Source organism: Salvelinus namaycush, chromosome 19 (genome assembly GCF_016432855.1).
Source record: "Salvelinus namaycush isolate Seneca chromosome 19, SaNama_1.0, whole genome shotgun sequence".
Lineage (NCBI taxonomy): Eukaryota > Metazoa > Chordata > Actinopteri > Salmoniformes > Salmonidae > Salvelinus > Salvelinus namaycush.
The window spans coordinates 41,216,223-41,241,146 of NC_052325.1; the positions used below are offsets into that span (position 1 = coordinate 41,216,223).

Genomic DNA, 24,924 nt, shown 5'->3' on the forward strand with positions numbered 1-24,924 from the left:
GCTACAAAAATAGAAATGTAGCGAAAAACTTAAAATAAATTATTTTAAAGGGTATTGGAAAAACCATCCCCTGGCTATCTCCAGATACCCCAGTATACTGCCCAAGCCTACCATGCAGTATTGTTTATTATGCAGATTGCACTAGCTGGACTTTGATAAGTGAGTCAATCAATGTTATTCATAGTGTCATTGTGATTCATTGTGTCAAGATTGCTGGCATACACATTCATGGATGTAATTGTAGTTCCTAGAGGTAGAATGAGCTCCAAGCCCTGACAAGGAACTTAAAACTGACCAAGTCACATTTTTCTGTTCCTCAAGTTGACAAAGCGTGCGTAGGTCTGCCTCAGCAGAAACTGGGTCACCCTCAGTTGGTTTCCCTATTGGCCCAAAATGATATGTTTAGTCAGTGAGGTATGTTTAGCCTGTTAGTGACCCAATATCACCTGGGACTGTAAACCTGATTCCATTTAACCAGAATAGAAACCACTGAGGGTAGAAAGCCCGTTGTGTTTTTAATGTGCTATCGGCAATGTCAGGCCATAGGTCACTGTGCTCCTAATTTTAAAAAAGGGGTTAATTTAGAAAGAATTATGAAAGAAATCGGAACTATTAAGATTCTTTTTTGTATGTTCATGTTTCTTAAGATCAGTGTGACATTATCTGAGGAAACAAAACAGACATGCAGAAGATTTGAGTTTATCTGGAGTCTTAGTTAATTTAAGTAGACATTGGACTTCTTAAAGTGCACTTTTCCCCTTAAACCCTCAAGGCAAGGAGGAGCGTTTGTAACTGTTGGGTAGAGTGTGTCAATATAATGCACTAGGCCTCTTAGAGAACTTGTGAGCAATTGGGGGACAGGCGGCGCTGATGCAAATCCAGAAAAGCCAGTCGACCTACTGGCCACACGGGTCTGTTCTGCCCAATCTGTCACTCATGTTGTGGGAAACCAGGTCACTCTTTGTCTTTCGCCTGCAAGCACACAGGTCTAGATCATACAGTTCAGCTTAGCCAGTCAGTCCATTTAACACTGGCTGTCAAAGGGGCTTCTGGGGCAAATTAGGGACAAACCCCTGTGGAATGTGAACCTGCACAGTGGCGGCCTGGCCAGAGCTAGAGAACTGGGACTAGGAACTGACTGAGTGGGGCTCTTAAAATGGCTGCAGTCTTCTTATACAGTACAATGAATTGGTTCCTGTGATAACATAAAACACTAACGAGACAGAGTGTAAAGACTTTTTTTTTATTTATTTCAGAGCTCATGCAATACAAGCTGTATAACCGTCCTCCACTTCAATGGAGTGTGATGTAATTATTGCATACAAACATCTCAATTTACTCCAATGTTGAAAGCTGTGATTACAATGATTTCACAATGATTCAATATTTTGTTTTAAACAGATTATCTAACGATGCTTTTTCTGTATTTAACAATGATGGGAGATTATGGACAGTACATATTATGGTCCATTGGAACAGTGTACTCATGATTTTCTTGGTTTATGCATTAGGGCTGGGAATTTCTAGGAACCTTATGATATCACGATACTTCAGTGCCGATACGATATGTATTGCGATTCTCATGATTCTATATGTATTGAGATTTGATGTTCCAAACAAATGGCTCACTATGTCTGAAGAGCATGAGAAAACAACTAGTTTTGATCTGTCAGGGAAATAAGTCCTGAAAACATGTTGGCTCGCTGTTTTAAAAAGATGCTATAGAATGAAAAATATCGGGGTTTTGGTGCAGGTACAGCCGACCAGCGCTAGTGTACACTACAAACAGTAGCAAAAAAAATATATACTGTGATCTGTAACTATCAACAAAAAAATCCCTTTACTATTATGCATGAGAGCATTGCTTGTAAACACGAGGCAGAGAAATTTCACAAATCGTTCAGAAAACATATATTTGCTAATTGAGAAGTTAACACTTATATAAAAACATTTAAAAACCACACCAACATTTAAAGACAACAATCTGACAATGTTCAACTACAAAAAATGTACATCCAGTACAGTGTATCAAATAGTATATATCAATTGACGGCGATTGTTATATGAAAAATATAAAATTGCCTTGTCTGAAGTATTCCTGAATAAATGTTAAAAACACATTTTCTGGAGAATGTGCTTACTTTCCATTTGAGGGGTAACCCATGCCAAACATCAACATAGAGCTCAGTTCCTGGCATTTCTCTACAGAACAACAGCTGCAGTTCCACAAACCCGCAGTTCTGTCCGACTCTAGCTCTGGGCGGTGTATTAAAAGGCTCTTGTAGGCAGATGTAAAGAAAGGCCTCACTGTTCTCTTATAGTGCCATGGCTATTCTCTGCACCAATCCTAATATTTTCATTACAAAATCTCGGCCATGGTTTTCATGGGCAGAGGTAATAACCATAGTCTATTGTGAACATGTGAGTAGTACAGTGAGTCAAACCACATTTAAAAAAAAAAAAAAAAAAAGGCTTCTGCAAACCTTTTAGTGGTGTTGGAGAGCTCCAAGAGCTACAAACCTACAGTTCTGCCTGGCAACCACCTGGTTGGTGTAATGGCAGTCCTTGGCCAGCTGAGACAACCTGAAGATGCTGACTTTCTACTCTGGCAAGTGAACAAGGGGTGGGGAGGTCTGCTAGACTAAGGGGGGAAGAGGGGAAAATCACAGGTAAACTTGGGAGGGATTTTGAAAGTCGCCCACAGGAAAAAGGTGGTACGGTTTTTCATGCTCACCTAGTGTCTGGGTTTACAATTGCGCTGTGTGTGTGCGTTTGTGGCAGAGCTTAACGTAATGATGGCTCGGTATCATGGTCCTGCCAGGAAACTAAAAGTCCTTCAGTTAACCTCAGTGGGGAGGCAGGAGCTCAACCATTATTATGGACATAGTACAATCACTTAAAGTATTCATACCCCTTGACTTATTCTACATTGTTACAGCCTGAATTCAAAATGTATTACTTTTTTTCTCTCCGCCATCTACACAATACCACACAATGACAAAATTAAAAATAAATGTGTATATATATATATATATAGATATCTAGTTTCCATAAGTATTCATACCCCTGTGTCAATACTTTGTAGAAGCACCTTTGGCAGCGATTACAGCTGTGAGGTTTTCTGGGTGTCTAAGCTTTCCACACCTGGATTGTGCAACATTTGCCCATTTTTATTATTTTCAAAATTCTTCAAGCTTTGTCAAATTGGTTGTTGATCATTGCAAGACAACCATTTTCAGGTCTTGCCATTTGATTTTCAATTAGATATGTCAACTGTAACTCGGCCACATTCACTGTCTTCTTGGTAAGCAATTCCATTGTAGATTTGGCCTTGTGTTTTCGGTTATTGTTCTGCTGAAAGGTGAATTAATCTCCCAGTGTATGTTGGAAAGCGGACAACCAGGTTTTCCACTATGATTTTGCCTGTTTGGCTCCATTCCGTTTCTTTTTTGTACTATCCAGTTCTTAACTATTACAAGCATACCCATAACATGATGCAGCCACTACTATGCTTGAAAATATGGAGAGTGGTACTTTAATGTGTTGGATTTACCCCCAAACAACTTTTTGTATTCAGGACAAAAAGGGAATTGCTTTGGCACATTTTCTGGCAGTATCTTGTTTGAAACGGGATGCATGTTTAGGAATATATTTTATTCAGTACAGGCTTCCTTTTCACTCTGTCAATTTTGTTCGTATTGCTGTTGATCCATCCTCAGTTTTGTCCTATCACAGCCATTTAAACTAGTAGTTTTAAAGTCACCATTGGCCTCATGCTGAAATCCCCGATCGGTTTCCTTCCACTCCGGCAACTGAGTTAGGAAGGACGCCTGTATCTTTGTAGTGACTGCGTGTATTGATACACCATCCAAAGTGTAATTAATAACTTCACCATGCTCAAAGGGATATTCAACGTCTGCTTTTCTTTACATTTTTGCCAATAGGTGCCCTTCTTTGAGGCATTGGAAAACCTTGCTGGTCTTTGTGGTTGAATCTGTTTGATATTCACTGCTCGACTGAGGGACCTTAAAATTATCTGTATGTGTGGGGTACAGAGGTGAGTTAGTCATTTTAAAAAATCATGTTAAACTCATTGTACACAGTGAGTCCATGTGACTTGTTAAGCACATTTTTACTCCTGAACTTATCTAGGTGTGCCATAACAAAGGGGTTGAATTCTTATTGACTCAAGACATTTCAGCTTTTCATTTTTAATTTGTAAAAATGTGAAACAATTCCACTGACGATATGGGGTATTGTGTGTAGGCTAGGAACACAATCTCAGTTTAAAATCAGGCTGTAACACATAATGTGGAAAAAGACAAGGTGTGTGAATACTTTCTGAAGGTGCTGTAGAAATCAATCATGACAAATAACTAGTAGTTTACATTGTTATGCTATAGTTAAGAGAATTGCGGCGGGGGGGGGGGGGTCGAGATCGTAAGTGTACACAAGTGTCTACAATCGCGTTAATGAGCTTATACAAGTTTCACTGTCACTTCACATCAAAGAAATATTTGGAATTCTCAAACAAATGTAACAAATCGGTTTTCCCCTCATTTCCTTTAAGCTATATAAGAAGGTCCACTTTGGTCATTGAGAGCGTTGTTAATGTGAATGCACAGTTTTCCAGCTGTTGCTATAGCTAGTACATTAGCACCACCATGGGTGAGAAAGACAATAGTGATGATACATTGAGAATATACACCTGAGTGTACAAAACATTAGGAATACCTACCTAATATTGAGTTGCACCCCTTTTTGCCCTCAGAACAGCCTCAATTAGTTGGTGCATGGACTATACAATGTGTCAAGCGTTCCACAGGGATGCTGGCCCATGTTGACTCCAGTGCTTCCCACAGTTGTCAAGTTGGCTGGCTGTCCTTTGGGTGGTGGACCATTCTTGATACACACGGGAAATTGTTGAGCGTGAAAAACCCAGCAGCGTTGCAGTTCTTGACACACTCAAACCGGTGCACCTGGCATCTACTACAATACCCCGTTCAAAGGAACTTAAATATTTTGTCTTGCCCATTCATGGCGCACACACAATCCATGTCTCTATCTCATGGCTTAAAATCCTTATTTAACCTGTCTTCGAAGTGGATTTAACAGTTGTCACCAATAAGGATCGTAATGTTCACCTGGTCAGTCCGTCATAGAAAGAGCAGGTGTTCCTAATGTATTGTACACTCCAAGGATAGATAAACATAAGTATTTGCGCTCCTTGAATAAATACATTTGCATAACCCTTATAACCATGTATTAAAGAGAAATGAGCAAGAACCGATCATCTAAAGCATTAATTACTAAAGCTGAAATAACTGAAATGCTAGCATGAATGATTTATAGCACCAATAAACTACTGAGAAACAAATGGCTTGAAAGCGGAAATAAGAATCCCACGGCTGATGCAGAGCTGTAATGAGATGCAAACAGCACTAGCACATACTTGAGCAGTACCCAGCTGTAACCGTAGTAACTGCAAGTGGCAATACCTGCAATTTTCCACCTTAGTTTAGCTTTTAAGCTGAATGCATGACAAGACGGCTACATTTAAATATTGGAAGTAGGGAAGTGGTTTTTTGTGACACTTATGATCTGGGTTGTTTGTCTGAGACTCCTTCTCTATGTCTGCGTCCGCACTACCCTTCTCCCTCAGCGAACGGCAAATGCTATCTACAATGACAAAGGACAGCACCTGCTAGGGTAAGGCGCAAAAGTAAATACATTAGTCCTGCCGGGGCCACAAGCATGTTTAGGTTGATGGCTAGGGGGCTGGAGGAGAAGGGAGTATTTGTGTACTGCAGGCGGAGCTGTAAGCAGGGAAAGAGTCTCTTTAATGGGTTACACCGTGGTGGGAAGCGAGGAGGGAGAGTCGGGGAGGGCCTGAGTCTGCTGCTCTGGAGAGAAGCAGAGGAAGAGGCGCCGCCCGAGGCTCTTAAAGGCAAACCTGAAGTACATTATGTGGCCCATGGCCACGAATGAGACGGAGAGGATGACGAGCAGGCCGAAGGCCTCTGGGTTGGGCGCCAGAATCACCATAATGAAATGCAGAAGGTCTAGGAGGTAGTTCATGGAGTTCTGGACGCCGTTGATCAGTCCCCTCTCCGACTCGATCACATTCTCTTGGATGAGCTGGGTCACGGTTAAGTCAAAGGACCATAGACCTGCAGAGGGGATGACGGCACAGCAGTCATTCAGAATGGCATTTTTACGGCCACATAAAAGCAATAGAAAAAAAGAATCAGAATGATTTACTAATTATCAGACTATATTGGCATCAAAGGCTGGCAATATTTCTTTATGGTGACATTAACACCGGATCTGGAGCCGACTTCCCGCCAAGTGGTGGCTGCTGCCTTATACCAGTGGTTCCTAAGCTGGAGAGGTCTGATCTCAATTTCTTATTTTTCATTTTTAAATAAATAAATATTTCTAGCAAAAACAGAATAACCAAATGTGGGGTCTGTGGAAGAAGTTTATAGGGTGCAATACAATGTAATATTAATCTACAATTTACCCTTAGAAGGATGGCCTGGGAGGCTCACAAGGATCCACAGTTACTCCATTTTCAACTCAGTACTTCTTATATTTCCTTTTTTTTGTTTTGAACATGTATGCACTGTAATTTGAAGCTTTAAAACTGCAAAACGTTCTTTCTACCCCATGGCAAAATGTGTAGAGTTGCAGGAAATTAGCTGCAGAATTGCACCATTTTCTCCGCTGGGAAGAGGGGGTCTTTCAAATTTTATTTTCCAGGGCCCGAGACTTGGTTAGTCCAGCCATGCATGCACTGCAGCAGTCATAGTAAAACTCTTTGTATGCTATTTTTATCGCACTCTAAAGTTGGGAGTTGTGTTCTGATTTTGAGGGGGTCCCTGATGAATTTGCTATCACAAAAGGGGTCCCCGCCTCAATAAAGTTTGGGAACCCCTGCCTTATACAAAAAAAGTTCATGCGCTACGCAATGATGTGATGCATTGTTTTAGACTTCCTCAAACAATGAACTTCTGTGCCAGCGTAACTTAACATAGTAGCACTCATTGAGCGCTTTTCCCAATGTGGACTTTCGAGTAACTCACCAATTCTAGCCGCAATGACCCCAGAAAACAGCAGGCTGACTGACATGTAGGACTGCAGAGAAGGCAGTTCCTCGGTGGGCGGCACGGTCGAACTGTTAACCAGCATACCCTGACCATCGATGGTTAGCACGCTAGCCGGGTAGGCGGCCTCCGGGAGGGCGCTGCTCTTCCCAGTCAGGTGGCTATAGATGTCCTGGAAGGGCGAGACACTGAGGTCAAAGGGGCTGCCCGGTGCGAAGACAGACGCCACGCACAGCATTAGGCAGGAGAGCTGCACCACACCCGAGATGAAGCCTGTGCGGATCAGGCCACAACTCTTGCGAACCCAGGTAAAGGCCACCGTGCCACAGATGCCCGACACGGCTGAGGCGCCCATCAGCAGGCTGAGCACAGAGCCATTGAGGCCCTGCATGTAGGCGTAGCCTGTTGTAATGCAGTCAAAGCCCAGCACTGTCATGTAGAGGAAAGCTAGTGACATGCCAGCGAAGAAGATGGACTGGTTGTAGTAGGCCACCCAGCCATCGCGGATGGTGCGTAGGGGCTCCGCCATCTGGTAGCAGCAGCCAGTCTTCCTGGGAGAGTCAGCCTTGACGACAGCAGTCTCGTTCATGAGCTGGGAGCCCTCCACTGGGCCCTGGCCGTTCTCTAGCTCTGCAGACCACAGGAAGAAGAGCAGATAAACATGAGTTTTTGGGCCACACAACTGTACACAGATCAGGGCCCGTATCCACAGTGTCTCAGCAGGAGTGCTGACCTAGGATCTGTCCATTTGAATCTTAAGCAACCTGCATACGCATTATTTGAAGTATAATAGAGCAACATAGCTACTGTAATAGGTCAAAGCTGCCGGCTGGAAAACCTTGGTAGAGCATGGGTGGAGTAGGCATTGTGCTGCTCATGAATTTCTTTAAGACCAATCCCTACTTCTCTCACTTAAAACTATTTTTCCCATGGTGATTACACACTATTTCTACAACATTTCCACATGCAAAAGGTCTTTCAAAAATGTAATTTGCGCTTAAAATGTCAAGTGTGTCTCAATTTAGGGCCCGGTTTCCAAAAAGCATCTTAAGGCTAAGTTCATCATCAGAACCTTTGTAGGCGCATCGTTAAATCTCCGATCGTTACTGAAATTGCACTTAAACACTTATTTACAGATGGCCTCTGACCACTCATTGAACAGCTAACTCGGTTGTTGAATGCTTTTTCTGCCCTTATACACACAAGATTCTCAGCTAAACATAGAATCAAGGTGTTTATCTATCTCTATGACCACCGATAACTTCAGAACGAAGCTTACTACAGTACAAAGTTGCCAATGTCTTTGCAATTGTTATAAACAAGGGTAAAAAAACAAAAACATGCCTTAAAATGAGTACAGTAAGTTACATAGGCCTATATATTGAAATCAATTTCATGTTCAATTGAGTTATATTTTGCTAATTGTAAGCCATCTAATTTGTCTTAATTTCATGGATTTGTAGGCTTAACATGCACAATGTGTCATTCATGTGCATAGGCTAAGCATTGGAATAAGCCGCCTAATTATTTGCAGCCATAGGTGATCATTTTTCTCCAGGAGCTGATCCGTTGTCAGTACCTAATGTTAAGGTACGATTTGAATGGAGAACGCTGATCTGAGAGAAGCACAGCCTTTCTTTCGATCCTATTAGGATATTGACATGCTCTTACACACTTATTGAAAGTTCTCCCTACGTGGTGTTTGGGGAAATGCATGCAAGTTCTTTGGCCGTTTATAGAAACGATGGATTGTTAAAACGCTCTTAAGCTTAAGTTCCATCGGGAAACCGGGCCCTGGCTATTGTCTATTTGCATTTATGCTAAACGTATGGATTCTCCCTTTAAAAGGGGAGGGGGGGTGAATATCGACAGCTGCTTTACATTATAAGCACATACCAGTTCCTGTAAGTGACTCTCAAAGTACTGAATAAATTGGATGACTGAGGGAGAGCCTTCCAGACCCCCCTCCAGTTTTTTACTTGTTGATGGCTACTTCCCACAAAGGGAACCTACTCCGTCTTTTTTTGGTGCGGTCTGCACTGGCCTTGATTTCATCGTCCACGGACAGGACTCCCTAAAACCACGGCACTTCGATACAAGTTACTTTTTATAGAAGGTTAGGAGAGCATTTTCCGCTAACCCTTAGCCTAATTATCCTAACCTACTGCTACGAAAAAGTTGATCCACAGGTGGTAGCTCTAACCATTACACTATGAACCCTAGTCTTAACATATTGACTTCGACAGACCATTTTAAAAATGGACAGTAGAATCGTTCGTTCCAAAATGATTTTGTTCATTCACTCAGTACTGATTGAAAGTTTTTCTCTTGCTTTGTAAAAAGACAGTTTAAAACAGTTGATTTGTTGAAAACACTCCATTTAATGACATAGCTAACCAAGTTAGCAAGCATTTCATTGTATTTTGACTGCACACAGCAGGACACAAGCAAGAAATTATTCTGATGTAGTTTTACCTGGGTGCACCGGGTACAGCACTTGCACCCCCTGACTACTTTTTAACTGTGGATAGTGACTTTTCTGGGAACACACTGAAAAGTAACTTGACACTGTTGATCAGTCAGCACAAATGTGGATTATAATAATGACAAGAAGGCAAGAGACGGAGTGTATGCCGGAGCTGGAATTTATTTGACATGTGTGAAACAGCGATGCGGTCAGTCGAGTCTGATAAGTTGTCTGATAAGTTGTCTGATGCAAGCATGCATTTCCACACTTGTAGTGCACAACTGAACTGAGGTTCTGTTTACATGTGCGTCTGGGGTTCAACCATCAACTATATGCGGTTCAACATAGCTAGCTTACTGTTTACAAAGCTATTTGTTTTCTTGGCTATGGTTTGTGTAGTGTTCTTGGTTGTTCTTAGTCGAGGAAAAGTAACATAGCTAACTGAAGTGTTCGTCCTGTCTGAAATCTGTCTACCTCGTCTTACCATAACTTGGCCTATGGAGTAGCCTTCTTTGCTAGTTTTGCAATGCCCTTTGCATGCATTGTTAGGTAGCTACCCCAAGTTTGGCATTGGCTTTGAACCTACTTAGCTAGCTTGCTAAGTTTTGTGAAGAATCTTGCTTGGATATATTATCAACAGAGTTGTGGTACAGTCTGGATGGTGTAACGTTGGCTACCTAACTAGCTAGTTCGGTAGTAAACATAAGTGATCCATCTCATTGACTAGCTAGCACTAACAATGCAAATTACCGTGAGCAGCGAGTCCGATTTCCCAGTTACGAGTTTCCAGTTGTTTTGAGCGCGGCAGAAATCATGCTGGATTGACATCATGGCCAATGTTGAATGTTTATCCTTTTAAGCTTGGAAAAGAGATTTATAAACCCAGACTTGGACCACACACCCACTCCACTGAATAGCAGGCTAGTGATTGCTTTGCAATGCTTGCAGTTAGCCACTGATCCCTTCCAAACCACTCATTGTTTCACTCATTTGCGATTTCCAACTTGTGTAATGTTTATGTCCAATGGCCGATGAGCACTGATACGTTTTACCTATAATTTCTCTCCATATGACAAGGATTGAAAACGATTTGCCAGGAGATTGTCGACTTCATTCATGATGATTACTGCTAGCTAAGATTTTGAAAGTATGATGTTGACATTGTCAATCCAATCAAAGCTACTGTAGATATGTGATTTGATGTAATTTTATCTATGGCCAATGACCTTGAGCCTTCTTGGGTGGGCACTTCTAATGTAACTCTATATCAGCACCCAAGAGGCTTGAATTTAAGCTCTACCCATAGATTTTGAGGTGATGTGGTGTCCCTGTGACTGACGGAACACTGAGCCAATCACGGCGCAACTAGAGAACATTACCAACCCCTATGCTCCGTATTTTCTGCTGGCTGCCCCACCATCACAGACAGCACTGTGCTACGCTGAAACGCATGCATTTTAGAGCTGCCTTAAGAAATCAAAAAAGGGACCTTAGTTGTATGCAGCTTTATTAACTCAATGATTTTTTTACGTTGTTTGCAAACTGATGTGACACGTATTAATGACAAAATAACACGCAAAACATGCAAAAAAAAAGATATACAGTGCCTTCGGAAAGTATTCAGACCCCTTCACTTATTCCACATTTTGTTACAGCCCTTAATCTAAAGTGGATAAAAAAATATATAATCATCAATTACTAACAATACCCCATGATGACGAAGCAAAAATATATTTTTGCAAATTTATAAAAAATAAAACTGATACTTAAGTATTCAGACTCTTTAATTGTGCTCAGGTGCATCCTGTTTCCATTGATCAACCTTGATGTTTTTACAACTGGATTGGAGTCCGCCAGTGGTAAATTCAATTGATTGGATAAGGTTTGGATAAGGTTTGGAAAGGCACACACGTCTATATAAGGTCCCACAGTTGACAGTGCATGTCAGAGCAAAAACTAAGCAATGAGGTCGAAGGAATTGTCCAAAACATTTCTGCAGCATTGAAGGTCCCCAAGAACATAGTGGCCTCCATTCTTAAATGGAAGAATTTTAGGAACCACCAAGTCTCTTCCTAAAGCTGTCCGCCTGGCCAAACTGTGCGATCGGGAGGGAAGGGCCTTGGTCAGGGAGGTGACTGAGAAACCAATGGTCACTCTGACAGAGGTCCAGAGTTCCTCTGTGGAGATGGAAGAACATTCCAGAATGACAATCATCTCTGCAGCACTCCACCAATCAGGCCTTTATGGTAGAGTGGCCAGATGGAAGCCACTCTTCAGTAAAAGCCACATAACAGCCCGCTTGGACAATGAGAAACAAGATTATCTGGTCTGATGAAACCAATATTTAATTATTTGGCCTGGTGCCAAACCTGGCACCATCCCTACTGCGAAGCATGATGATGGTGGCAGCATCAGGCTGTGGGGATGTCTTTCAGCGGCAGGGACTGGGAGACTAGTCAGGATCTAGGGAAAGATGAACGGAGCAAAGTACAGGGAGATCCTTGATGAAAACCTGCTCCAGTGCGCTCAGGACCTCAGACTGTGGCGAAGGGTCACCTTCCAACATGACAACGACCCTAAGCACACAGCCAAGAACGCAGGAGTGGCTTCGGGACATGTCTCTGAATGTCCTTGAGAGGCCCAGCCAGAGCCCGGACTTGAACCTGATCAAACATCTCTGGAGAGACCTGAAAATAGCTGCGCAGCGATACACCCCTTCCAACCAGAGAGTTTGAGAAGACCTACAGAGAAGAATGAGAGAAACTCCCCAAATTCAGGTGTGCTAAGCTTGTAGTGTCATACCCAAGAAGACGCAAGGCTCTAACTGCTGCCAAAGGTGCTTCAACAAAGTACTGAGTAAACGGTCTGAATACTTATGTAAATGTCATATTTCAGTAAAAAAATATACAGTTGAAGTCAGATGTTTACATACACTTAGGTTGGAATCATTCAAACTAGTTTTTCAACCATGCCAGAAATTTTTTGTTAACCAACTATAGTTTTGGAAAGTCAGTTAGGACATCTACTTTTGTGCATGACAAGTCATTTTTCCAACAATTGTTTACAGACAGATTATTTCACTTATAATTCACTGTATCACAATTCCAGTGGGTCAGAAGTTTACATACACTAAGTTGACTGTGCCTTTTTAAACAGCTTTGAAAATTACAGAAAATGATGTCATGGCATTAGAAGCTTCTGATAGGCTAATTGACATCATTTGAGTCAATTGGAGGTGTACCTGTGGATGTATTTCAAGGCCTACCTTCAAAATCAGTGCCTCTTTGCTTGACATCATGGGAAAATCAAAAGAAATCAGCCAAGACCTCAGAAAAACAATTGTAGACCACAAGTCTGGTTCATCTTGGGAGCAATTTCCAAATGCCTAAAGGTACCACGTTCATCTGTACAAACAATAGTACGCAAGTATAAACACCATGGGACCACGCAGCTGTCATACCGCTCAGGAAGGAGACACGTTCTGCGAAAAGTGCAATCCCAGAACAACAGCAAAGGACCTTGTGAAGATGCTGGAGGAAACAGGTATGAAAGAATCTATATCCACAGTAAAACGAGTCCTATATCAATATAACTTGAAAGGCCGCTCAGCAAGGAAGAAGCCACTGCTCCAAAACCGCCATAAAAAAGCCAGACTATGGTTTGCAACTGCACATGGGGACAATTAGATTGTACTTTTTGGAGAAATGTCCTCTGGTCTGATGAAACAAAAATATAACTTTTTGGCGATAATGAACATCATTATGTTTGGAGGGAAAAGGGGGAAGCTTGCAAGCCGAAGAACACCATCCCAACCGTGAAGCACAGGGGTGGCAGCATCATGTTGTGGGGGTGCATTGCTGTAGGAGGGACTGGTGCACTTCACAAAATAGATGGCATAATGAGGGGGGGGAAATGATGTGGATATATTGAAGCAACATCTCAAGACATCAGGAAGTTAAAGCTTGGTCGCAAATGGGTCTTCCAAATGGACAGTGACCCCAAGCATACTTCCAAAGTTGTGGCAAAATGGCTCAAGGACAACAAAGTCAAGGTATTGGATTGGCCATCACAAAGCCCTGACCTCAATCCCATACAACATTTGTGGGCAGAACTGAAAAAGCATGTGTGAGCAAGGAGGCCTACAAACCTGACTGAGTTACACCAGCTCTGTCAGGAGGAATGGGCCAAAATTCACCCAACTTATTGTGGGAAGCTTGTGGAAGGCTACCCAAAATGTTTGAGATAAGTTAAACAATTTAAAGGCAATGCTACCGAATACTAATTGAGTGTATGTAAACTTCTGACCCACTGGGAATGTGATGAAAGAAATAAAAGCTGAAATAAATAGTTCTCTACTATTATTCTGGCATTTCACATTCTTAAAATAAAGTGGTGATCCTAACTGACCTAAGACTGGGAATTTTTACTAGGACTAAATGTCAGGAATTGTGAAAACTGAGTTTAACCTGATGATGATAGAGGGCGCTATTTACACTTTGGGGGAAAATCGTGCCCAATTTAAACGGCCTCGTACTCTATTCTTGCTCGTACAATATGCATATTATTATTACTATTGGATAGAAAACACTCTCTAGTTTCTAAAACCGTTTGAATTTTGTCTGAGTAAAACAGAACTCATTTGGCAGCACACTTTCTGACCAGGAAGTGGAAAGTCTGAAAATGATGCTCTGTTCAAGGGCCTGCCTATAAAAATGGGCATGATACGTATGAGTATACATGCACGTCATACACCTTCCCCTAGATGTCAAGAGGAAGTGAGAGAAGAAATGAAGTGTTTATCTTGGTCTGAAGTGGAATACAAGCTCTTTGTATGACGTGTCCCCCATTTCCGGTTTTCTGGAGAGCGCGAATAGGGATCTGGATTTGCCTTCTGTTTAGCTGCCGTTATAGGCGACTACTATCTCCGGCTTTGATTTTATTTGATACATGTCACAATATCATCGTAAAGTATGTTTTTTCAATATAGTTTTAATAGATTATCGAAATTTTTTCGGGACGTTAGGCGTGTTGCGTTGTCTGTGTTTGTTGACGATGGGGAGCTTCGCGCCACTTGGCCAGTGTGCTTGCTAATTCAAGAGGGAAAAACGATGTTCTAAATCCAAACAACGACTGTTCTGGACAAAGGACCCCTTGTCCAACATTCTGATGGAAGATCACCAAAAGTAGGACCCATTTTGTGATGCTATTTCATATATGTGTCGAACTGTGTACTAGTAGTTTTGCGCCCAGGTTTTGGCCACTCTCCTCGCTATAACATAAGCCTTATGTCGTAATGAAGATATTTTTAGAATTCTAACACTGCGATTGCATTAAGAACTAGTGTTACTATCATTTCCTATACAACATGTATTTTTTTGTAATGTTTATGAATTGCTATTTGGTCAGAATAGGTGAGAGTCTAATAGAAATATCTGCACATTCTGGGAAATAGAAGCTACGTTAGCATAATGGATAACCACTGATTTCAGCTCTAAATATGCACATTTTCGAACAAAACATAAGTGTATGTATAACCTGATGTTATAGGACTGTCATCTGAGGAAGGTTTATGAAGGTTAGTGAAAATTAATATCTTTTGCTGGTTTATTCGCTAACGCTAACGTGCCTATTGCTATCGCTAACGTGCCTTGATGAATGAATGCGGGAGTGTGGTAGGCTATTGTAGTAAGCTAATATAATGCTATATTGTGTTTTCTCTGTAAAACACTTAAAAAATCTGAAATATTGGCTGGATTCACAAGATGCTTGTCTTTGCTGTACACGATGCATTTTTCATTAATGTTTTATGATGAGTATTTAGTTATTCCACGTTGGTCTCTATAATTACTCTGGCTGCTTCGGTGCTATTTTTGACGGTAGCTGTGATGGTAGCTGCAATGTAAAACTGATTTATACCTCAAATATGCACATTTTTCGAACAAAACATAGATTTATTGTGTAACATGTTATAAGACTTATCTGATGAAGTTGTTTCTTGGTTAGTTTGGTTGGTTCTTGGTTAGTTAGGTTGGCTTTGTGCATGCTACCTGTGCTGTGAAAAATGTCTGTCCTTCTTTGTATTTGGTGGTGAGCTAACATAAATATACGTGCTGTTTTCGCTGTAAAACATTTTAAAAATCGGACATGTTGACTGGATTCACAAGATGTGTATCTTTCATTTGCTGTATTGGACTTGTTAATGTGTGAAAGTTAAATATTTCTAAAAAATATTTTTTGAATTTCGCGCTCTGCCTTTTCAGTGGAATGTGGGAGGAGTTCCGCTAGCGGAACGCCTCGGCCAGACAGGTTAAATGTATTTGGCTAAGGTGTATGTAAACTTCTGACTTCAACTGTATAAATGTGCAAAAATGTATAACCTGTTTTTGTTTGTCATTATGGGGTATTTTGTGTAGATTAAGAAAATATTTTATCCATTTTAGAATACGGCTGTAACGTAACAAATTGTGGGAAAAGTCAAGGGGTCTGAATCCTTTCTGTGTGTGTATGTGTGTGTATATATAGTGCAACTAAACAAGTGGGGCTCAAAACAGGTGCCCTGCCCTGAATGACTGGTTGTTACTAGGAGAAATGAAGAACAATCTTTTTTATATCTCCTAATGCATTGCACAACTTGACTGTAGGCATTTACTTAAAGTAGCTACAAATATTGAAATGTATTAAACTTCAAAGAAATGGTTGACGTTGAAAAACCATCCCGTGGCTTTTTCCCGATATACAGTATACTGCCTAAGCCTACTCGCTTGATGGTTAGCTACCTAGCCAACGTTAGCTCTCATCTGACTAGTATAACGTGACGTTAGCTAGCTACAAAAAAAAATTGGCTAGCTACCTTTCTTTGCCTGTTCATTGTCTAGCTAGCGTTCAGCTGACTGGTGTTTGCTAGCTGCAGAGGCTAGATGCTGGACTTTGGACAAGCAACCTAATCTTAGCTAGCTAAAAACATCTGTTTACATTTACAATGCCTTGCAAAAGTATTCATCCCCCTTGCCGTTTTTCCTATTTTGTTGCATTACAACCTATAATTTAAATTGATTTTTATTTGGATTTCATGTAATGGATATACACAAAATAGTCCAAATAGGTGAAGTGAATTTTTTTTTAAATAACTTGTTTAACTTCTTATGGCTGCAGGGGCAGTATTGAGTAGCTTGGATGAAAGGTGCTCAGAGTAAACGGCCTGTTCCTCAGTCCCAGTTACTAATACATGCTTATTAGTATTGGTTAGAAAACACTCTGAAATTTCTAAAACTGTTTGAATTATGTCTGTGAGTATAACAGAACTCATATGGCAGGCAAAATCCAAACAGGAAGTGAGAATTCTGAGAGTGGTCGATGTTAAAGTCATCGCCTATTCAATTCCCTGTAATATATGGATCTGTTTGCACTTCCTACGTCTTCCACTAGATGTCAACAGTCGGTAGAACATTGAATGAAGTTTATACTGTGTTGTGGGGGCGGATGAGAGGGGAATGAGTCAGTGGTCTGGCATTTACATTTAACATTTAAGTCATTTAGCAGACGCTCTTATCCAGAGCGACTTACAAATTGGTGCATTCACCTTATGACATCTTGCCAGTTCCTGGTCACGCGCATTCCTCATGATATCGCCTTGCGTTCCATAACTTCTACAGACAGAAGGAATGCTCCGGTTGGAACGTTATTGGATATATATGATAACAACATCCTGAAGATTGATTATCTACTTAGTTTGACCAGTTTATTCGACTTGTAATATAACTTTTTGAAGTTTTCGTCCGACGTTTGCCTGCATCTGCGCGAGCGTTTGGACACGTGTACTACACATGCAAGCAAAAGTAGCTACTTGGACATAAGTAATGGACATTATCGAACAAATCAACGATTTATTGTGGAACTAGGATTCCTGGGAGTGCATTCTGATAAAGATCATTGAAGGTAAGGGAATATTTATCATGTAATTTCTGGTTTCTGTTGACTCCAACATGGCGGCTAATTTGGCTATTGTTCTAAGCTCCGTCTCAGATTATTGCATGGTTTGCTTTTTCCGTAAAGTTTTTTTGAAATCTGACACAGCGATTGCATTCAGGAGAGGTATATCTATAATTCCATGTGTATAACTTGTATTATCATCTACATTTATGATGAGTATTTCTGTTGAAACGATGTGGCTATGCAAAATCACTTGATGTTTTTGGAAGTAGTGAATGTAACAAGCCAATGTAAACTCAGATTTTTTAAATATAAATATGAACTTTATCAAACAAAACATACATGTATTGTGTAACATGAAGTCCTATGAGTGTCATCTGATGAAGATCATCAAAGGTTAGTGATTAATTGTATCTCTATTTCTGCTTTTTGTGACTGCTATCTTTCGCTGGAAAAATAGATATCTATTTTAGATATCTATTTTGTAGACCATTTTTTTTTTTGTGCAATATTTCCCAAGAACACTGATGTTAAGACATGATATCTATCAGTGATGTTCATTGATGTTTCAGAGAACTGGAGGACTAGAACATACCTTTCGGGGAGTTCAGTCGTTTCAGTTCCTGGTAGTCTTCTTTCTTGCCAGCCTTCATGGCCAGTGCTGGACATTTCTGGTAGACTTTCCACAGCAGACAGTACTCCAAGCACATAGAGCACAGGTTCCAGCCGGCGATGAAGCCGCAGCCAATAAAGTTGGAGCAGAAAGCCATGATCTGGCCCACCAACATAGGCGCCAGGATGTTTGTTAGCTGGTCGATGATCCGTACTGTGGCATTCATGTCTATTGAAGAAGCGCAGAATTATTTTATTGTCCACAGGAAAAGCAAATTCATATGACAGGGATTTTTATAGATTTACTGAAGGTTAAATTACTTCAATGGTGCAGATAAGCAAACTGTAGCACCCAGCTCTGGTTATTTGTGAACTGTGGGTCTTTATGGCTTGTGAAAAAAATAATTTGAGATTAGATGTTCGGAAGTGTTGCATTTTTACTGTGTTAATCTGTTTGATAGCGTTTGTAAACCAAGGTGAAACTGGAGAAGTTCTAAAATAACAATTAGTGATTTGCTTTGGTTGGGTTCAAAGTCAAGCCACTGCAAGGAGATAAATGCCAGGTCATGAGGCCAATCGATTTGGGATGGTTTCCCATGGAGACTGACCTGCCAGCTTGCTGCTGTCCTGTCCAGCCACAACCACCACCCAGTCTCTCTGGATGGTAATGGACATGGCAGTACTGGCCAAGTTAGCAATGTTGGCTATGGAGATGACCAAGATATAGCAGCATGTCTGAAAACCAAGAAAACAATACATTATTGATCGCTTAGGTAAAAATCAAAACATACAAGTTTACTTTTATAAATTTACTTTTGAAAAAGCAAAACATGGACAAAGTTTCCAGTGTGATATTTTTGGCCTCAACATGTGATCTTACTTTCTTTTTAAAAATGTGTTCATCTTTATTTTAACAGGGTGTCATGGAGACAAAGTCTCTTTCAAATGAGCCCTGCACAATACAAAACACACACTTGAATGCAAAATATGATAATTAAAAAATATATAGATCTTCACTTAGAACCATCCCCCACTATTGCTCTAAAGTCTCTTAAGGGCATTCAAGCCTCCCTTGCAACAAATTCCACATCTGTGGAGCATAAAAACTATAAGCATCTCTACCTAAATCAGAAGCCACCTTTGGACCTTCTAGCACTATGCAATCCTGTGCTCTTGTCAAGGTCAAAACAATAAAATGCAGTACGAGTGTCAGATACATCAGAAGTTTCTACAGGAGCGCTTTGCAAATAAACAAAGGGAATGCTGCTCTCTTACATACAGAGACCCAACCCACCTTTTGATAAATCTAAGGGTACAATAGAAAACAGCATCTAGAGGTTTAAGTGTGGAAGCTTCTGCGTGCATGTAGATTATGTCCCCGTAATCTAAAACAAACATACAGTAAATGGCCTAGATAACTTCCTTCCTATTATCAAAAGACTACACATGCTCTCTTTCTCTTTTATTTAACCTTTTTATTTAACTAGGCAAGTCAGTTAAGAACAAATTCTTATTTACAATGACGGCCTACCCCGGCCAACGCTGTGCGCCGCCCTATGGGACTCCCAATCATGGCAGGATGTGGTACAGCCTGGATTCGAACCAGGGTGTCTGTAGTGACGCCTGAAGCACAGATGCAGTGCCTTAGACCGCTGCGCCACTCTGGAGCCCGGAGTGAAAATAATCACATTTTGATCTTCAACTTCTTTACCAGCTCAGTAACGTGTTTTAAAAATGCCAACTTATCATCTAGGCAGATACCAAGATATTTATAAGAGGGAACTCGTTCAATTTGTGTTCTGTTCAGGCTAGTACTTTCAAGGCCACTTAAGTCCAAGTTATGGGACCTAGAAAATGGCATGTATTTTGTTTTGTTTGCATTGAGTACTAATTTAAGATCCAGGAGTGATTTCTGTAGTGCTTGGAAAATCAGATTGCAAATGTGAAAAGGCTTGATTTATAGATTGTGCAATAGAGTACAATACTGTATCAACATAAAAATGTGTAACTATTTTTCACAGTATTTTCAATGTAATTTACATACAGCGTAAACAATAGTGTCCCCAAAATCAAACCCTGGGGTACCCCTTCATGCACTTAAAGTAATCCAGATTTGAAACTTGGTCACAATAGCCTTAGTTCTATTACTGAGAGTGTTCTGAAACCACATACAGGCTTCAGTGCCCAGGACTTGTTCAATAAAATAGAATGATCAACTATGTTAAAAGCCTTTGACAAGTCCACAAACAGGGCAGCACAATTAATTTGGGCATCTAAAACATTGACAATATAATTTACAACTAATGTGGTTGCAGTAATAGTACTGTGGCCTGATTTTGATGTACATTCAGAATACAATTCTCAGATAAAAAGGAACGAAGTTGTACACTTACCAAAGATTAAAGAATCGTAGCCAGACAAAGCCTAGATATGGGACGATAATTATCAAGAACACCAGTGTCCCCACCCTTATGGAGAGGCAGCACATAAGCAGCCTTCCATACTTTTGGAACATTTTCCGACATCAATATAACAATTTCAAATATGGGTTATTGAGCCAGTGATGAGGGGAACTGCGCTGGTAAGCAGAGCCAGCTCCAGTTTGTCGGCCCCTGTGGACTTCTTCATGTCTATAGCTAGCACTTACACGACAACAACGAGAAAAAACGACTATTGTTCAGCTTAGCATATCATTTCATCTAGAAATCGCTAACACTACAATGCTTAACAGCCATCAGCCAGTGTAAGAGTGAAACAAACAAGCCTGCTGTTTTTTGTTGTGTAGATTATGGTTGCAGCTGTTCTGGCCAGAGGAATACAGATGGATTGGCTCAACTGGTTAGGCAGCATTTCGAGACCTCACATGACAGCCCTAGAGGAAATCCGCTGACTACACAGTCATGAACAAGACACTCAATCTCCTGTTTCTCCCCCATCTCCAGAAACACACATACCAGAGAACTAACAGCAACCACCTCTCTCAAAAACCAAGGGCCCCTTCACAAAAACACGATTTGTCCCACAATACACCACGTGTGAGAGACTTTCATGATCCTGATAGTGTAGTAGCCAGCAGATTGTAACACTCGCTATTGCAACAGTCTTATTTTATTAACAAAAAACAAGGCACGGCACTTCTTCCATGGGACAAAGTCTTGCTGTACAATGTAAATTAAATGTGCTCATTTGGACCCGATCTACACATTCAACCAAAAGAACGAGCCCCTTCAAGAAGCCAAACATGTTTCCTGGCAAATCTTTGTGTAATCTTAAGAATCAAACAATTTTCCCTTGATCGCTACTCAGGCAAGACCCTGTCCAAAGTTTTTTCTGTTTCAAATGTGAGGTAATTGAGTGAACTTGAGGTCTGTGTAAAATACTGATGTAGCTCATTTCAAAGCCACAGTGAAGAAAGCTTTCAGACATTATTCAATGTGTAGCCTAGGCTGCTGTCCAGAGGCTGAACTGATATGTAAAGGTTGTTTTAAATTATAGATCATATTAGTGAAGGTCACGTTGTACTTATCAAATGGGTAAATGCATAACCATTCAATTCTAAGTTTAAAATGACAGTATGAGAGAGTTCAGGCAATGGAATCTTACCAGAACCCATCCATTATATAACTCTGCGAGCTGTTCTTTGAACTGGAAAACCACCATCAAGAGGATCCCACACAGTATGACGGCACAGTTCTGGACAACCAGTGAAGTCTGGGCCACTGTCAAATTAGAGGACAAGCATTAGAGATGTAGGGTTGGTCATAAACAATTAATTTCTGAGTAAATCACCAAGACCAAAAGTTCTAATCACAAACAAAATTAACGATTTACTAATGTTTTGAGACTGTATATTGCTTATTCATGTTCTGTGTATTCAGTTCTGTTCAGAAACACTGACTGTAGAGTAGGCCTACTTATGGCTACATACCTTTGAGTCTGGGGTTTTTATCCACCCAGTCACCGATAATGGCTCCGAGCAGCAGGACTGACCCTGCCACCACCAGTCCGTACACAGCCGTGAGCAGGAGGCTGTTGCCATACAGCACCACCAGAAATACAGCTACAGCGAAATTCCACATACGATCTCCCTACAAATACATGCATGTTACATTGTTGTTTCAACCAGCAACCTGGTTTCATAGCTTAGACGTAACATAGAAAATGTCAATCTGGCACACTAAAGTTATGATATGTTACGTTTGGTATAGTTACATCAGACAGCTGGTTACTTAAGGCACCCAAAAAAGTAGGATGGGTGGGTGTATAATGTGAATGTCTAGCAACCCAAAGGTTGTGAGTTAGAATCTCATCACAGGCAACTTTTCAACTACTTACTACTTCTTTTGTTACTTTGTAACTACTTAGCATGTTAGCTAACCCTAACCCTTTTAGATAACCCTTCCCCTAACCTTAACCCTTTAAACCCTTTCACCTAACTCCTAAACTTAACTCTAACCTTAACCCCTAACCTAGCTAATGTTAGCCAGCTAGCTAACGTTAGCCATCTATCTAGAATTCGTAACATATCATACGTTTTCCAAATTAATACCATATAGTATGTTTGGCAAATTTGTAACATTGTACATTTTTCTAATCCGTAACATATAATACGAATTGTAATTTGCAACATATCATATGAAATGGGTGCTGGACTACCACAAATGAATACACACCATACGAAACGTAACATATTATACTAAATGGAGTATCTTGGATTTATGTACAGAATAACAAGAAATGCTCTGAGACCAGGTTGCAACCAGCTGTTAAAATGTACTGCACAGTAGGGCTACAGTATATGGATAATGCTTGCAGAAACATGATCCTAGCCTACTATCGAGCCTATATAAAGCTATCCTATATAAATGTATAATGGTCTACTGTCAAGAACTGTACACAAAAGAAACATGACCTTAATAATGCAATTACCTGATTTAGAAATACCCTGACATAATAAATATTGTATATACCATCGCACATTATATGGAACCATCCATGTGTCCACTGATGTGCCATTGGACTTGATCAAATTTTTCTTTTTTTCCCCAAGCAAAATGTACCCAAAGAGATGGGAAATAGCCTATATATATTCCCTACGTGTGTACCTATTCTAAAACACAAATAAGCTATAAGATTTTGTCAAATGACCCTCCACCTATGATGAGTAATTAGGGTGATAGCCTCCCTAAACATTATTTTAAATTAATGGTTTACAATGGTTGTGACATTTTGTATTGGCTACTTTTGATTCACTTACCCATGTGGAGAGGGCATGTCCAAGGTAAATAAGGAACGTTGGTGATGTGAAGAACGATTGGACAGATTCTGCAAGGGAAATGATGTTTGAGATTCTTGTTGATATCAGAACAAATATGGTCAATAGATCGGCAGTTATCAATACTTAATCAAATATTCCATTTGAATGAGTCCTTTTAAAAGCACTGAAAATATAAAATTGACCTACCACAATAACGTTTCTTAGGTCCCGCGTTATCCATTTGTAATATTTTTTCTCAAAATAATTTTGTCAATATTTATTTCCCTTTGTACAGGCTTTCGATGCAGGCGATACTCGGTGCATTGAATTTTCGATAAACGCACTCCAAAACTCCCCTTTCTCCTTTCCAAACTTAGCTATCACTGTAGCTGAAGTTGGAAAGATATATATTTAACGAAAAGCCTTGTTAGTTAAAATGCAAAACAATAAAATCTCCTGGACGGCTCCAGCAGCCTTCTCTCGTCCTTTCTGCACTGCCTACAGTGTTTTTGTCCCCGCAGTCTCCTGTCAATATATCTACAGCAGAGATATTACAGAAAGGTGGAGATAGGAATACCATTTGGCATTGAATGGACACCAAGCAGACTGCCGACCAATCGTGTTCACGTTGTCATGTTGCGTCACATGGTTGCTAAACTAATCGTCACAAAATTCCTTTCTCAAAGTCAGGGTATGAGTCGAGAAACGTGCCTATTTTCCGCGAAAGTACGCAATGTCACGATTCCAAAGCTATACAATATTACAGATAGCAAGTAACGTATCTACCGTCTTGGAAAATACTTGAAATGTTGTGATTCTTGTTGACGAAATTCATGCAAATGTTAGATTTTTTTTGAGATAGCGTCCAGAATGCATCGCGCATTGCCATAGTTGGGCAACGTACACAATAGGCGGTAATACGATTCCAATGGAGTTTACCATCTCCTCAAAAGTATCTCTGCATACAGTGAGCAGCCAGAAGCACACCGCACAGTCTAGTCGACGACTCGAGCACAGCGTGATGATGCATATATAAATCATTGATGTAAATGCATTCAAAACAAAACCCTTGTGGACAATTATTGATACATTGTTGCAAAAGATCTGACAGGATCCATGATTTAGGTGGTTGTTACAACAATATTAATTATATAATTAAGCAATAAGGCCAGAGGAGGTTTGGTATATGGCCAATATACCACGGCTAAGCGCTGTTCATAACACGCAACGCGGAGTGCCTGGACATAGCCCTTAGCCGTGGTATATTGGCCATATATCACAAACCCCCGAGGAGCCTTATTGCTATTATAAACTGGTTACCAATGTAATTAGAGCAGTACAACTAAATATTTTGTCATACCCAGTGGTATACGGTCTGATATACCATGGCTTTCAGCCAATCAGAATTCAGGGCTCAAACCACCCAGCTTATAATAACTGCATATATTGGGAGACGGATAAAAATAATTATAGTTGCAGATAGTTAGATACAACACATACATAGTGACTGTTTTTTATTGCTTTTATGTATCCCAGGACTCACGCGAAACCAG

At 40.5% G+C, this 24,924-nt stretch overlaps 1 protein-coding gene across 1 annotated transcript; it reads right to left on the reverse strand.

Moving 5' to 3' along the window:
• Positions 1-5,014: 5,014 nt before the first annotated feature.
• slc40a1 (solute carrier family 40 member 1) lies at positions 5,015-23,877 on the reverse strand. Its single transcript, XM_039015005.1, has 8 exons — positions 23,579-23,877; positions 23,372-23,439; positions 22,043-22,202; positions 21,718-21,833; positions 18,723-18,849; positions 18,098-18,343; positions 7,086-7,736; positions 5,015-6,170 (listed from the first exon to the last, which is right to left on the reverse strand). The coding sequence occupies exons 1-8, from the start codon at positions 23,610-23,612 to the stop codon at positions 5,848-5,850; spliced, it is 1,725 nt and encodes a 574-aa protein (XP_038870933.1). The 5' UTR covers positions 23,613-23,877; the 3' UTR covers positions 5,015-5,847.
• Positions 23,878-24,924: the final 1,047 nt, after the last annotated feature.

Excerpts from the sequence above, each read along its gene's own strand:
- slc40a1 (XM_039015005.1), bottom strand. The coding sequence starts at position 23,612 with ATGGATAACGCGGGACCTAAGAAACGTTATTGTG. Across the intron at positions 18,850-21,717 it reads TATATAATGGATGGGTTCTG|ACATGCTGCTATATCTTGGT; the intron begins GTAAGATTCCAT and ends CTTGGTTTTCAG. Across the intron at positions 18,344-18,722 it reads GGACAGCAGCAAGCTGGCAG|ACATGAATGCCACAGTACGG; the intron begins GTCAGTCTCCAT and ends CTTCTTCAATAG.